Source organism: Cynocephalus volans, chromosome 16 (genome assembly GCF_027409185.1).
Source record: "Cynocephalus volans isolate mCynVol1 chromosome 16, mCynVol1.pri, whole genome shotgun sequence".
Classification (NCBI taxonomy): Eukaryota; Metazoa; Chordata; class Mammalia; order Dermoptera; family Cynocephalidae; genus Cynocephalus; species Cynocephalus volans.
In genome coordinates, this window is record NC_084475.1 from 8,882,526 (window position 1) to 8,898,412 (window position 15,887).

At 34.8% G+C, this 15,887-nt stretch overlaps 1 protein-coding gene across 4 annotated transcripts in view; it reads left to right on the forward strand.

Annotated features, from left to right (window-relative positions):
• The window catches only part of CEP112 (centrosomal protein 112), a 539,861-nt gene that overhangs the window by 274,999 nt on the left and 248,975 nt on the right, over window positions 1–15,887 (forward strand). For all 4 annotated transcript variants that reach the window (XM_063080878.1, XM_063080876.1, XM_063080879.1 and 1 more), the window contains one exon: window positions 4,723–4,905. In XM_063080878.1, coding sequence (XP_062936948.1) covers window positions 4,723–4,905 — 183 coding nt within the window. The remainder of the gene's footprint in view (window positions 1–4,722; window positions 4,906–15,887) is intronic.

Consider the following 15,887-nt stretch of genomic DNA (forward strand, 5'->3'; position numbering starts at 1 on the left):
AGGATGGAAAAGGAGAGCTTAGTTGGAGTTCCGAGCAAGTTTTCTTAGAGAAACTGATATCTACTCTGTCTTTTAACAACTTATTAATGTTCTACACCAGGGTTCGCTCCATGCATCAGAGGGTGTTTTCTTTTTTTATGCAGGTCTAAAGCCTGTGTTCTATCAGAGAGAATCAATTCCAGTGTTTTACTTTCCCAGTTTTATTCATCTCTCTCCAGCAGCCATTTTACTCCATTAAAATTGCCCCCTTATCTCCCACTCAGGCAGAAGAGAGGAAAGCAAATGATACATCTTCAGTCTGTTTTTCTCCAAAATTGTGGTATTGGAACATATTCCTCAGCATTACTTCAACTCACCAGTTCTACTTCTGGGATATGGGGACAAAACAGTATGTCTCACCAAATCATGTGAGAATCTTCTCTTTCTTTCCTTGACTACCACCTTTTGAAATTTGTGGCCAAGATATTATTCCTCTTTCCTTGTTTGTTTGCTGCCAGTGAATGTTCTTGTTTTTGTTTTTAACGTTTGCTTTTGTTCTTTTCACAATTTCCAGTTTCCCCTGCTATCTTTATCCAGAAGTTTCAGTGCCAAGCATGTGCAGTATGAGGCATTGTTTGCCTTGAAATACGGTTATTCTGTGGCTAAAATTATTTCAGCAGCAGCTGAATGACCAACTATCACGGTGTTGTAGGGAAGGTTTCTGGATTAAGATGAACATTGTACCAGGTAGCCTCTATGTCCCTCTAAGCTCTTGATTTCATGTTTCTATTCACTTAAAATTACAGTAGTTATCATTGAGCTGTGGAACAGATCTACCCTCTAGGGCTCTGAACTGTACACAGCCTTTCTTCCTCCTTCTCTAGCTAGAGAATATGGAGGACATCTCGCTCTGCTTCCTGTAGCTATAACCCCTTCTTACACTAAGGCTTATAGAATATAGATTTTGTAATTTGGTTACCTTTGAGGTTATTTTAGTTAGTATTTTGTATCATAATTTCTCCTTTTCAGTGTGCTGTGGTGCATTCTATCACTTCTATAATTTATGTTTCTTGTGCTGGAGTTTCTGATATGGAGGTATATTACTGAAATGTGCTAGGCTTCCATGTGTTGTGTACTGAGGAGTAATGACTTTTTCTATCCTCTTTGTCTCTTTCTTTGTACAGTTATGAAACGGTGTTCAGGCAATATTTGCTAGCACTAATTTCACTGTAAAACAGTTACCAGGACTTAAATATGTATTACAAGATTCCCAGGGACTTGGATATCTAGCAGCTCCATCTTGGTCTTTCTCAGGGCCTAGAATATGCTTCTGCCCTTGGGCACTTACCTGAAACCTCAGTTGGAATGGGGAAAGTATCATCAGACTGTGGAATGATTTAGTCTGTGATGGAGGGCTATGCTTTCAGGGACTTTAGAACATTGAAACTTCACTCTTGAATTTTAGGTTTAGAGTGTGTTAAGGAGTAGCATAGTGGGTGGAGCAGGACCCTTATTCATCTCCTGTTTTGACCTACAAAAATGGCAATTTTGTGTGGGTCAACCTCGTAGTTCCTAGGCAGTAAAGCTGTTTTCTCACCCAAACCCCAAACCACTAAGCCATCAAGCCCAGCATCTTAAGGGACTGCCAGATACTATGAGATGCTTGCACAAGGACTAATCACTTTCATTGTACCTGGGAGACATGCTAATCTGCTTTAGTACGTATAGAGTGGGTAATACCCAATAATGTTACCTGGCCCACAGCTCAGCTCTTTTGGATTAGGGAACTTGAAGCCTTCACTTCTGTGTTACAGGGAACTCTTTAGCTAGACTTAATCAGGCAGGGTCCTTCGTGATAATGCATCCCATTCCCACTAGTAGCATACATATATTATGGGTCTAGACCCCCCTTAACTTAGAGGCTCATTGGTCACTCAATGTTTGTCCTTTTGGGTGCTGTCTGCTTTCACATCCAACACATTTTCCATAATTTACCACCTCCTCGCCACCAATGACTCTGTTAGACATTATTGTCAATCAACCTAAAGTATGTGGTAGTCTGAGGTAAAGACAGTATGCTACTTCACGTTTACCTCTGACATGTGTGCACAAGTAAAGGACCAAACCAGAAAGTCCAAAGGACTCTTAACATTGACTTACATGGAAGGGGCTAGGGATTAGGAAAACCTTGAATTTTAACACAGATCCACCTCAATGATGGCCTTTGCGGTTACGAATACCACCATCAAGATGTTCCTAGAACATTAGGGTTTTTCCTCTGAACTCTACAATTTATCTGGGGAAGACACCCCAGCTTCCAGAAGATGCTGACAGTGAGGAAACTAGGCAAAGCCCAGAAAGTATCCTTAGCATCTAGAAGTCGGCCAAAAAGCAGTCTTGGACTGAGCAGTCAAACCCGAGCTATTTTGCTTTAAAAGGCTTCAGAAACCTTGAGATTTGTTCATTAAGTAGAATCACAGCAACAGGCCTTGGGAAAATAACAAACTAATAATAATTTATGAACAACTATGAGGGTACTTCAAAAATTTTATAGAAAAATATGAACTTTTTGAAATACTCTTGCATTTTTAGGCTTGAAATTCCATTAACACCATTTCATTTTTTCCCCTGATTTTTAAAAACAAACTAAAATTTGAACATGAGTATGGTCACTGAGCAATCTGTAAGAACAAATGACTCAGTTTAGAAAGATATTGTGGTGCATTATTATTAGAGCCTAGAACAAGGTGGTATCATTACTAGTGATCTCACAACTAGTTCCAGTCATGTGTTTTGTTTTTTCTTGGGGGAAAATTCTGTAATTCTTCTGCACTAATTATAGGTCATTTGGTTACTTTTTCCTAGAATATTATAAAATATTTTGCTTTCTATCAATTTTAAGTCATACTTATTCTTCCAGTTTTTCTGAGGTTTTGAAGAAGACTTCAGTAGAACATTCTACCTCCTTCTACTTCCCTTAGGTAGTTGCATACTTAAATGATTTTGACTAATATTTATAATTTTATTGTAATGGTGCTTGATAGTATAACACTGAGTAGAAATAATAAAGTGTCCAAGAACTAGAAATATTCTAACTCAATGATTCATACACCTGGCTTCCTGAAAAACATGCCATAATATCAATAAAATTTTAAATTCTCTCTTTTGTTGGGATTAACATTATAGTCATGCAAACTGTAGAATAAAACATACACATTTATTTTAAATAATCAAAGAAAACTTTCCTTTACTATTTGGTATAGTATGTATTAGGAGAAAATTTTTATGCTATTTTTTTTCATATATTGTCAATAGGAGAGTAATATTGAGGAAACCACCCCTAAATTTTAAATGAATATAAATTCACTAGAATACATATTTGTTTTCAGATGGAAAGTATATTTTTCCATACTATGTGTACATTATTTTCTTCTAATAAGTGCATATGTTCAAGAGTTAGCATGCCTTCTTTCTTCTAAATATTATAATAAATGTCTGAATGGTTAGAAATTTATTATTGATTATCCAACTAAGCAAAATCACAATAAGAGAGCATTTTGAAACCTATTTTTTAAAGCAAATTTAACTTATGTTTTGATTCTAGAGAGACTTTTGAATTTAAAAAGAAAATGATTTCTGAAATTTAGTGCAGCATGCATGCTGGATAAATGAATGCTATAGCTTTAAGATAAGGTAGTCTGGTGATTCATTGCATGAAACAAGATCGATTTAGAGCAGGCTCCTACTGTTAGCTTTTCTGAAGATGGATTCTCACGCCAAAAATAACACAACATATTCTAGATAACAGCAGTTTTCCCCCCTGAAATCCACCAAAACTGAAGAAAAATCCAAGTGACTGTTCTTAGCAGCTGTGTGGCCTGGAGTTCACTGGGGAAGCTGGCTTCCTGCAGTCCCCTATTCATCACCTGCTTCAAAGACAGCCTGGCTGGCTATAGTTTGCAGGCCAGGTAGGGTGCCATTGTGCACAGTCTGGGAGGATTAATATCAAAGCTGCGGCAACCAGGCCCTTGGTCTCCGGCTGCCATTCAGTCTAGCAGGGAGAGGCTAAGACTGGCCAAGGTCACAGTCTCCAGTGTGGAGTGGACTGGGAAAGGATTCTGAGAATAGAATGCTTTTTATGAAATCATGGCGCAAGCTTGCAGCACAGCAGGTGCCCTTCTGGAACACATAACATCTGTTTATGTTGGTATACCGTAGCTGACAACGAGATAATCGAGCTTTGAAATTTATCATTTTATTTTTAGAAAGACAACTGTATATACAATAATCCAGATGCGTATTTAGCTCCAATCTTTTATTTGAAAATCATAAAGAAAACTAACTGATTTAATCGCTGCTTTTTATGTATATGTTTAAGCAAAAAGCAAAGCATACTGACTATTAACCATTTACAACCATTGCTGATCACTAATACCCGAATTCTTGGGGAGGAAATATCTAGCATTCAACATTTGTTTTTTTTTTTTTTTTTTTTTCTATATTCAGACATTTGTGTCAACAGATTGCAGAAGGATTTACTGAATATACCCAACTGTCTTGAATATTAGGAGGTTTGTATAAATCCCTCCCACCCCAAATGAGAGTATTTCAAGGGTGAGGTAATAATGACGCAAAAATAAAATTTTTAACTTGGACAAATTAGAGAAAAATTAAGCTGTACATGAGTTGTCATGACGACAAGGATGTTCTGTTGATGAACTGTCCTCCTCATTGTCCAATCAGATAGTAGAGCTGAAGCTGGAGCATGAACAGGAGAAGACGCACCTATTACAGCAGCATAACGCAGAGAAGGATAGCCTAGTCCGAGACCATGAACGGGAAATTGAAAACCTGGAAAAACAGCTTCGCGCTGCCAATATGGAGCACGAAAATCAAATTCAAGAGTTCAAGAAACGAGATGCACAGGTAATTATCAATGATATTTGATAAAATGGGTATCTTTTTAAAAAGTCATCAGCGTTTAATGTTTTCTTATTATTCTTGTTGATGCACGCTGTTTGATCATTTGCAAAACTGACATCTAAATGTGGTTTTGTTGTTTTCTCCCTCCTACACCCCCCCCCCCATTTTGGGGATGAATAAGGGTTTAACTACAGAAACCACAGGTAGCCAGATTAAAAATCCCATGGCGCGCTATAACTTGGCTCCTTTTTTATAATCTTGTCTCAGTTCCTTTCATGATGGATTTTTTTAAGGTATCTGCCCCTTACCCCTCCCCTCAGCCTTAGCAAATCCCTATGAAATATATCAGCTTCACTCCTTGCTTTTTGTTTTAATCTCTGTGGTAATCAAGCAGCTGTTTTAATATTTGCTTTTCCTTCCTAGTGTTGCTTTTTTCCATTAGACTCTATATTTGATTAGATCACTCAGATGGTAATTGATAAAAATGACTCCAAAGAAGGGCTATTTCCCATCAGTTCTGTTGCTTTTCCTACATGCACATATACATGCCTCCTAGCCTCCATCTCTGTAGCCCCTGTTGGAAGCCATTTGGCAGAATAACCCCCAGCTGTGGTAGCATTTGACTCTTCAAACTTGTGGATGAAATGTGCACTGTCAGCATGGAAAATTATCTTTATAAATTTCAGATGAAAAAAAATCTTATTGGGTGTGTGTCTTTGTGGTACAATACATTCTTTAGGGTATATGTAATCGAGGGCCTTTAGTATACCTTCTTGAGGAGATTGCTGTGAAATTTTATTAAAGGAAAATTTAAGAACAATTGAAAACACTAAAAAGATAATTTTCTTTTCGGATAAAACCATATCATATAATAGGTCTAAATACCTCTTTAACCATTGAAATCTAACCATACTAATCACACCACACATAAGCTTCTTCCTCTAGTTATCATTACTCTCAAAATAATATAATTTTTAAATAACGAAATAAACCTTCTGTCATGCTATGTGTTTAAACAATTTTATAATTATCTACATGAAAAAAATATTTCTAATTAAATAAAATGTTAATTTTTTGAGTGGAGAGTGGGAGGCGGTAAGGCAAAGAATAGGAGTTATTGGTTATTTTTCATTTGACCTTGAGTTGTCTTTTATTTTCACAGAATAACTGGGCAATATAAATATACCCAGCACAGGTTTTTTTGTTAATAATATACATTTATAGGAAAATTATATATAGGAAAAGGTAGTCATTGTGGTAGCCATGGTATGAGCATAGTCAGGTGGTTCCTGTTAAATCAATGTGTATTGTACTTTTGCTACCAGTCTCACTAGCTTTTGCAAAATATATGCTTGTATTTTGATTTTTAGCTATACAATTTATTGAGAATATTTTAAAAGTTATATTATCCTTCAGACATAATGATAAACCTTACTTTTGTCTTCCCATGTTAAGGGATATGGATTCTGAGTCAGGGTAAGATCTGTTTGCATAGTAGAATTGAATAATGGATTCAATAAAATACATTAATTTCCATAACTTCCTACTATTATGTTGCTGTTATGGAAGTCAACACAAGTGGAGGCCAAATTTAGTGGAAATCTTTGTGATTTTGTATATGTCGTGTCTGCCATATAGGGTGCGGTTCATTGAATGATAACAAAAGGGAAATTTTAGAATGAGTATGTATAATTAAGATACAGGGATAGTATCATAAGGTTATTAATTGAATTTCTTCTTATTGAAATATTCAGTATAAGGACTATTTTGCCTTTTCAAGTGCTGTAGCTTAAGGTATATTTCTTGTATTTTGTGTCTTTCTTGGAACGTTTTTCTAACCAGAATTGCTGTCGTGGGAATGCCAGTAAGCAATAGAAACTTAGGCTAAATGCTTTCTTGGTCAAAAGGAAAATAATTTTGTGTATGTTGTACTTTGTTGTCTTTAGAGAATATAATTTTAAAAAACTATTATCAATAAGTTGTATTTTTAAAAATTTTATTATGTGTACCAAAATACTAATAATTTGTATTTATGTTTGGTTATTTATTGAGGATATTAATTCAAGTTTCCTTCATATTAGTCCTAAATTTTCAAAATATATTTCTTCATGATGTGATCTAAATAAAGTAATGTATACCTTTTAAATATTGAATGCCATTCACAAATTTCAAAAAAACAAAGTAGGCATGTGTTTTTTAACATAGGAGATATTTTTCAAGTCATTGTGTTGTAGTTTGATGGAGAACAAACATGTGTTTCTTAAATATTAGATTGTATAATTTTTTGTTTTAGTTCCAGAGAGATTTGATTTTCAGTTAATGTTTGGCTACTCCAGTTTAGTAATGGAGGCCATTTTGTAAAAAGGACTGTTTGAAATACTTAACTAAAAGAGGACCAGTGAAATATCTATTTTGAGTACTATGGCTTTGTTTGCTGCTTCTCTCTCATTGGATTTTTAAATGAACACAATATCCTAAAAATCTATTTTTGGCTTCTTCCAAATATGTAGTACATTGTATGCTGATATGAAAATCATAGTGAAGTGTGGTTACCTACCTTAAGGTGAATCATATCAACTAGGAACTCCCTTTTGGTGAATGTGCTATGGAATTATTATAGGTTAGTTTTTCTAATAATTTTTGTTTTGTAGAGGAATGATAAGATATAATAATGATATAATAACAATTAACCATTTTCTTCATTTTAGTTGGCACAGTTAGCTAATTATTTATGTGCGTATTATAGTTTTGTTATATTACTTTGATTTTCAGTGGCATGATATATTACGTTGTGATACATTTGCTAAAATGCACATTAAACTGTATTACCTTTTTACAAGATGTTTCAGTCTGGTATCTACCTAAGGTAATGGTGTTTAAGAAAAAACATCCAGATCAGTAGAAATCAAGACATATACAAATGTATAACCTCATTGTCAAATATTTTTCATTTACTAGATCTTTCTTATTGAAATTATTTTGGAGAATGATTTTTTTGATTCAATCACATTTTAAATATAAAGAAAATTTATAAAATATCATCTTAGAGAGATTCTTCTAGCCATGACAGTTCTACATGTAATTCTTCTTTTGCTTTTGAAATGTAATATAATGAAAGAATTTCTGCAGTTTATTATGTGCAATTAGAAGAAAAATAGAACATAAGTTCCTTAATCTCTTAGTTGTCTTTTTTAGGACCCTGATCCATTTAGAGACTGCTTAATCTTTTATGTTTGTTGCTGAAATGAGAGGTGTGTATAAATACTATACAGACTGTTACATAGAACCTGTGTGATATGCCCCAAAGGTGGTGTCACTGTCTTAGGACATCTGTGTGACCTGTTGCAGTACAGACAGATCATGGAGTCAAGGTAACCAGCAGCCATTGTGAACCACCATGAGTATCATGGAGATAAAATACAGCAAACTTGTAGAAGGTCATCTGTAATACCTGAAACTATATTAAACTTAGCATTTGTATATATCACAGCAGATATGCGTAACATTTCATCTAAATGCCTTTCTCGATTCCCTAAAATGAGAATCATGAGTCTAATATGAACAATTTTGGCATGATATATGGGCAGATCCTGTTGATTTTACCATATTGATTCACATTAAGAGACTGAACCCTATCACTGATTCTAAAATGTGGAATCTGTATTTTCTCTTCTTTCTCTCTCCTACTTAAAAAAAGTTTTTGTAAAAAGATATTTATAAGATAATTTTAATTTTAAAAATTATATCTCAGTAAACTTATTTTCCAAGGATTTGCGCATATTGGACACAAGATAAAAATTTCCATTTATAGACTGGATGTTTGCATGCATACGGTGGATTAAGCATTGGCTATTATTCTCAAAGATGACTTTTATTGTTAAATTTGAATATGTGTAGTCTGAACATTATTGTTATACCTGTACACAGGGTCTTTGGGCTTTGGTAGAATTTTTCTATTGAAAACATTTTAATTTTTTTATATGCCAACTACTTTCAAAAAAGATTTAAGTCAGCATTTTATAATAAACACACATTTGAAATGTAACTGAAAATAATAACTAAGCAATAAATAATATTAACCACATTAGAAAATCTATACTTAAAAAAAGTTATAATTAAGCATATGTTTTAATTTTGAGCTTGCCTAGGAGCCACAGCAAAGAGGGAAACAGGATGAATTATGTAATTATAATTATGTAATGAAGGAAATCATAAGAGTTCATTTTTTTCCTAGCTCTCAGTTCTGAGAGAAATATATGACATGGGGCTTCATATAAAGGACATTGACCGATATAACTGATGATATTCTCTATATGTTAAAATTATAAAATCTGGTGGGAAAAATCTTAGATTCTTTAAGTACTTGCATAAAATATAATTAGCAGGTTTTATTTTAATGTGCCAAAATTTTATTTTACCTGTACTAAAATGATTCATATCCTCCTTACATAACCAAAATATTATATCATCAATATTTATTCATTGATATCATTTGCTTGGTTCTGAGGTAATAACTATTTTTATTTCATGGGTCAAAGTGGACTGATTGCTTGGAAAAAACAAACTATGTGGACTGTATTTTCTCCCAGCCTGATGAGGCTGTTGCTGTCAATGTAACCCTGGTTTTTGTTCCCCTCTTTTCCCTAGTGACACACAGCGTCACATTAGAGTGCTTGTCTGGTGTTCCAGCTGTGTACACACCACACTTTAGTACTTATCCCCTTATATACTGAGTTATTTGTATTAGAGGGACAGCAGAGTGGAATTAAGTGTGTTTTAAGTATTAAGTGGGTTTTGCTGCTGTGTACAAAGTTTAATGTCAGGCATTAGAAGGTTGGTGGGAAATGTTTTTAATATTTTACTTTTATTTTGTAAAAATATTTTACAATATTTTTATAATATTATCTAACGTCTATATTTAAGATAGCCCAAGAACTTTCTGTATACATGTAAATATAAATAGAGGTTTTCCTAACTAGGCCATTTTTAAAAGCCTGTGGGGAAAATTCTGTTTCTCAGACACCAAAAGCATAAGTCATAGAGAACTTTCCAAATAGAGGGGCAAAAATCTTTGTCATATTTTGACATAGATGCACTAATGTGAAGGTCTTGTTTCATTTGTATGCAATGGTAGTGTGTCTAGTGATATTACATATGAATTTAATAATATATTTGCATTATTTATATATTATTATATAAATGAACATGTATAAGAATATTATTTCTTAGGTACTTAATTAGGAGAAAATATTGGAAAACACTATTTCAGGTAACGCTTACATTTTTCATAGGACACCAGCTTTCTTTTTCCATTATAATTCTAAATTATTATTAAAATAATTCTGTAATTATTTTAATCTTGCAAGTGCAAAAGTAGTATATATACCTATAATGAAACAATTATAAATAATTTTACTTGGTCTTCATCTTAGAGAAAATTATATTAAGTTTAAAAAATAAAAATACAAGCTGAGACAAGAAAATTGATTTCTGTAAGAATGATCCATTTGTAGAAGTATTATACAGTGTATCTTTAGTCCTGTGCATATTTTTTACATGTGGCAGTTACCATGGAAACCACATTCTATGGTATGTGGTCCACTTTTTAGATAAAGAGTATTCCTTTTAAGGACATTCTAAAATAATAAGCAACTTTTTGTCAACTAATAATGATTGCTTTAGAAATCTGTTTTTTGTTCTCCTGCACTTAATTGATATCTTTAGAAATATAAAAATTTTTCTGAAGAAGAGGTAATTAAAGGTTGGAGATATTTTAAGTAGGTGGTATAATGTGATCACTCTGCAGTGGTGAACATTGGGAGGATTTCCAGGGACCACGATTCATTGTATATAGTATGTTCCACCTGACATGAAGCTTTGGTCATATCAGATGTCTTAAGTAGCTAGCAATAATATAGACAGAGTAAGTAATCTAAAGAAATGACCACATCCAATGATTTACAATTTAGAGATAAGGAACCTGCCGTTCAAGGACAGTATCTTGCCCAAGGTCACAGAACTAGCAAACCAGGGCTTCTTGATCTTGAAGTCAGTCTCTTTCTTTATATATTACCCTCCTCCAAGAAAGATTTTAGATTTTTGGAGAGACTTGGACATGCCAAAAAAGGAACAGGGTTGTGTGTGAATCTTTGCCTAGCTTGGGAGAGAGACATTGGTACTCCTTGTTCCCCATGCTGAGATTCTCATAGCAATTTGGGTTTCTTTCAGTGATTTGTCATACTTGATGTTGCTGAAAAGTCATAATTAAATAATGCTGCTTGAGTTCCAGTTTTAGTAAGCAGTGCCTCCTAGAACAAGACTGTATTTTTTTGCTTGTAAATGTTTATCAGTAGCAGCAACAGCAGTAGCAGCAACAAAAACAACTAATATTTATGGTGTGCTTCCCATGTGCCAAGCTTCCTGCTAGGTCCTTTACATGGCATTATCTCCTGCAACCTTCAATACCTTATGAGCATGAAATTTCCTATGTAGAAACTTGTGTTTTGACCTCTTAGCTGGGTCAGAAGATTACTATGCGTTATTTCCATTTTATCAATGGGAAAAGATTCAGAAAGTGTAAATAAATTGCTCAAGGTCACATAACTGGTAGTTAATGTACCTGGCACTCAAGGCAAAGTCCCTGTCCCCAAGCCTGCTTATGTGTGAGTGTATTGTCTCTAAATTTTATTCATTCTGCATAAATCTTTTATGTTTCCAGTTTTGGATTTTTAATGCATTACTAGTTTTAAAATACTGATATTCATAATTCAGACTTGGTAAATCCAAATCAAGTTTTATCCAGTAGTTTCAATCTGTCTCCAAAGCCAAAAACCATGACTATGTTTTTATTTTGAGATACATTAAACTTAGAAGAGATATGAATTTCTTAATTTTTTTTTAGAATGTAGTTTTCTTCCCACAAATTTCAGAATCTGTAGAATGGAAAAATGAATATGTTTTTGAAATTAGTTCACTTTTGGTTTTCACATTATTAACAAAATAAGAAAATTTGCCCAGAGTAAGAATCCACCAAGCTTTTAGGTCAGTGGGGCTTACTGATCTCTATAAAAACTGCACAGATATTTGCATTTAATACTGATGAAGTATGGATTTTTGTGAATGGTTTGTTATAGGTACATTCTCACCTATTAATTTGGAATATTACATATGATTCATTCATTTTATGGAATGAATTTTTAAATCTCAAAGAATTCAATCCTTTTCCCTAAAGGAGCCTAAATAGGGTCCTATTGCATGACAAAAGCTAGTCAAAACCTTTAATAATGTGGTCAGTGATGGTTTATTAAGTGTAAACCTGAAGACTTTCTCCATAGAAATATAGGAATAATTAGAAAATGTGGGGGCCGATCCCGTGGTGCACTCGGGAGAGTGCAGCTCTGGGAGCGCGCAGCAGCGCTCCCGCCGCGGGTTCGCATCCCATATAGGGATGGCCGGGGCGCTCACTGGCTGAGCGCGGTGCGGCTGGTCACAAAAAAGACAAAAAAAAAAAAAAAAAAAACCAAGAAAATGTGGTGTTTTTATGGAATTCTCAAAAACAATTTATGTTAATGTGATTTGGCTTTGGCTTCATTCTAGAGCTATTTTGGTCAAAATAAAAAATCTTAAGATGAATTATTTTTTAAAATTAATGCTCCAGAGATAAATCGTTATTACACATGCTGAATGTCCTTTCCGTTGACATAATGAAAAATGCCTTCAGTTAATTTTAGCATATTTCTCTTCCTTCTCTGCCTCAATGAGATTACTAAGAATGTTGCAGAGATTGTCTTTGAGGAAATAATGGGTGTGTAGCTCTTCTTCCTTGATGTCTTGGAAAAGTTATTCCGAGATTTCTGACTCTCAGTTGTGAACGATATCCCTGATACCTTCATTTGTGTATTTCAGGTAATTTTTCATGACAGAGAGGTTGAAGCCTAAGCGTAACAAATGATTGGCAAAATGATGATATATCATCAAGTGTTCAAAGAGCTGGAAAATTGAAGCTTATTAAACTGTCATTTTGTCTTCCATTCAGCACTAATTGGAATCATGCCTAGTAGCATGATATGAAAGATATTTAACACCTGAGCATTTTTCATGACAAAAATGATAGAAATTGGTGTCGGGGAGATCTTAAACTCCTATCTGAAGAGGAGAGCAAGGTATTATGTGAAAATAATAGTCTGTTTTCAAACTACTTTAATATTTATGTGCAGAAAATATTTGAAAAATATTGTCACTAAGTGGAAACTTTTGGATAATAAAATAAGCCCAATCGAGCCCCAAAGTATTGAAATTGGTGGATTAAAGTGAAACTTGAGATGTTTTTCAGTTGAAACAAATATAAAAATTCAGTGACAATAATTTTTTTCACTTGTTTTAACAATTATTTTAAATTGTTTTCCAATCTCTCAAGTACTTTTGGATAGTTATAATATTGGGAGGTTGGGAAAAATCACAAGAAATCAGAAAGAAACAGTACACAATTAGATTTCCAGGGTTTGAAAATGTGTGTTATTTTTCTGGTTCATTTTGATTTGTTTTGCTTAGGTATGAAGTCAAAGCCTGAAAGTATTAGTAATATTTGAATATAAGTTAATGATGTCCTCAGAGAATGAAGTTTGCTGAATTGTGTGGCCTGGATCTGGGGTCTCTTACCTTGTCTGTAGGGACAGTTGCAATGCAACATTGGTCTCAAGGCGTGTGTGTCTTTCCCTCTGACACTGACATTGTGTGCTGCACAAGAGCTTTCAGTGAACACGTAGACAACAGTAAAGCCAGGTCCAGCATCTCAGAACAAGAGAATTTTCCAGTGCAAAGACCTGAAAGTTGCAGGTCTTTAAAAAGATTAAAATTAAATGGGTAATTCATTCATCTTAAGGTTGCTCCTTAAGTCAGTATTTGTTAGTGAAACAAACCCCAGATCTCTAGGTGCAAGTGGGAACTTATTTGTTTTGTTATTTACAAAATGCACATATTCACCAAATGTTTCCTGAAAAACTAATTTTTAAAAATGTAAATGTTATCCTTACTTGTTGGGCAAATTATATTTATGGTGGCTCTAGATACAGTGACGTTGGCATGTTTATTAACAAGAGAAGTGGAGTGTGAGGGTTGAAAACTTTTTGCTCTTGAGTTATTCAAAAGTTACTCAGTGCTATTGTTAGACAAAAGCCATGAGTTCAAGAAGTACAGTATGTTACAGGCTCCCCTATTAAAGTCAGTCTGGACTATGCATATGGTGTTTCAGACTTTGGGGAAAACATGGAAATGCGTTCTTGTACTTTCATCTTTATAGCCATTTCGAGTGATGCAATAAAAGTCACCTTCTATTGCTATAAAGTCGACATTTGTTTTAAAAAAAATTCAATTCAGGAATAACCATAGTAAATTTTCTCATGAAAATTATGATAATTGTTAACTATTCTGATTGCTCTTTGAAATCTCACTGTTCCAGATTAATATTGACAAAATGGAACTCTGTGACTTGAAAATTTTATAACTGTGACTCTTCAATTAATGTATAAGTGAAATTTATTTTAAGTTTTCCTATTAAAAATTAGGTAACATTGTGTATATGAAAATTCCCTATAACATGGACTCTCTTTGACTTGATTCATTTATTCCTTAAAGATTTTTTTGAGTGCTGGCTCTGTGCCAGGCCCAGGGGCTAGGGCTGCACACCTTTAGGAGGTACATCCTGTTGTATGTGGATGTTGCCTCAGAATTGTATAGGGCATGACCTGTATGGCTCCAAGGGGGTTTCTGTGATAGGTACAGCAAAGAACAAGAGAGACCAGTACTGTGCTCTAAAGGACCTTACACTTGAATTGGAAGACACATTATAGCACAAAAACCCAAATGAACAAGGAGAGCATCACATAGCAGTAGCTGGTAGATGGAGAATTAAAATTGAGAGATACGATACAGGGGCCAATGACTGTGTTAGCTGGCCATCAGAGAAGGCCTCTCCAAGGGAGGTGTATCTCAGCTAAGAGCTGATGGATGAGAAGGTGGACAGTCTGAGAGAATAACTGGTACACAGACCCTGAAGGAGAATAAGCTCAGTGTGTTCAAGAAATGAAGGAGGCCTGTGTGGCATGAGTACAGCAGGCATGGAGGAGGGTGGGAAGCAGGCACAGGGTTTTTTAAGCCTTGGGGAGGAGTTTGGGTTCAATTTGAAGTGTGATGGGAGGTAAGGTGACATGATCTGATTCATGTTTTTAAAAGATGGCTGAGGTTGTCGGGACCATTCTGGATGTCAGTAGGACATGCCAATGGATTAGGTATGGGGAGTGAGGGAAAGAAGATTTAAGGGTAATTCCTAGAATGTTGGTTTGAGCAGCTAGGTAGATGATGGTGTCAACTGTGAGGAAGGTTGGGGGGAAGCAGAAGCAGAAGAAAGAGTGGTGTTATTGCCAAGCCAAGTGTGAGCCTCATCTTAAATATCCAGCTCGAGATGTGCGAGACAGGGAGTCGGATGTGCGCTTAAGATTGCAGAGATTTGAATTTGGCATGCTGAAAGTAACTAAAGCATGGACCTGGCTGCAATTACCAATTTCTTATTGTATCTGAAGACAGAGATGCTGGTTCACGGCCAGTCTTTAGCACTTACTGTCTCTGTAATTCTGAGTTAATAGAGCTTAATTAAGAGATAACCTTAATATCTCTGAACATCATTTTCCACAACTACAATATTCATTCATTTAGTGGCATTCATTGAGCTCCTACTATGTGCTAGGCACTGTGCTAGGACCTGGGAATATAAAAAAGTAATGGTTCCTGCCCTTCAGCTTATAGTCTGTGGGGAAACAGGCATCATGCATTTGTCATAAAAGGAGGATAATATGATTCATACTGACAGATATGAGTAAAGAATGCCTTCCTTTCACATAGGCAAAGGGTGCATCTGACCGCACATTGAAGGCTGCACAGACCAGGAGATGTAGTAACATTTCTGGTCAGAAGAACAAGTTCCCCTGGCT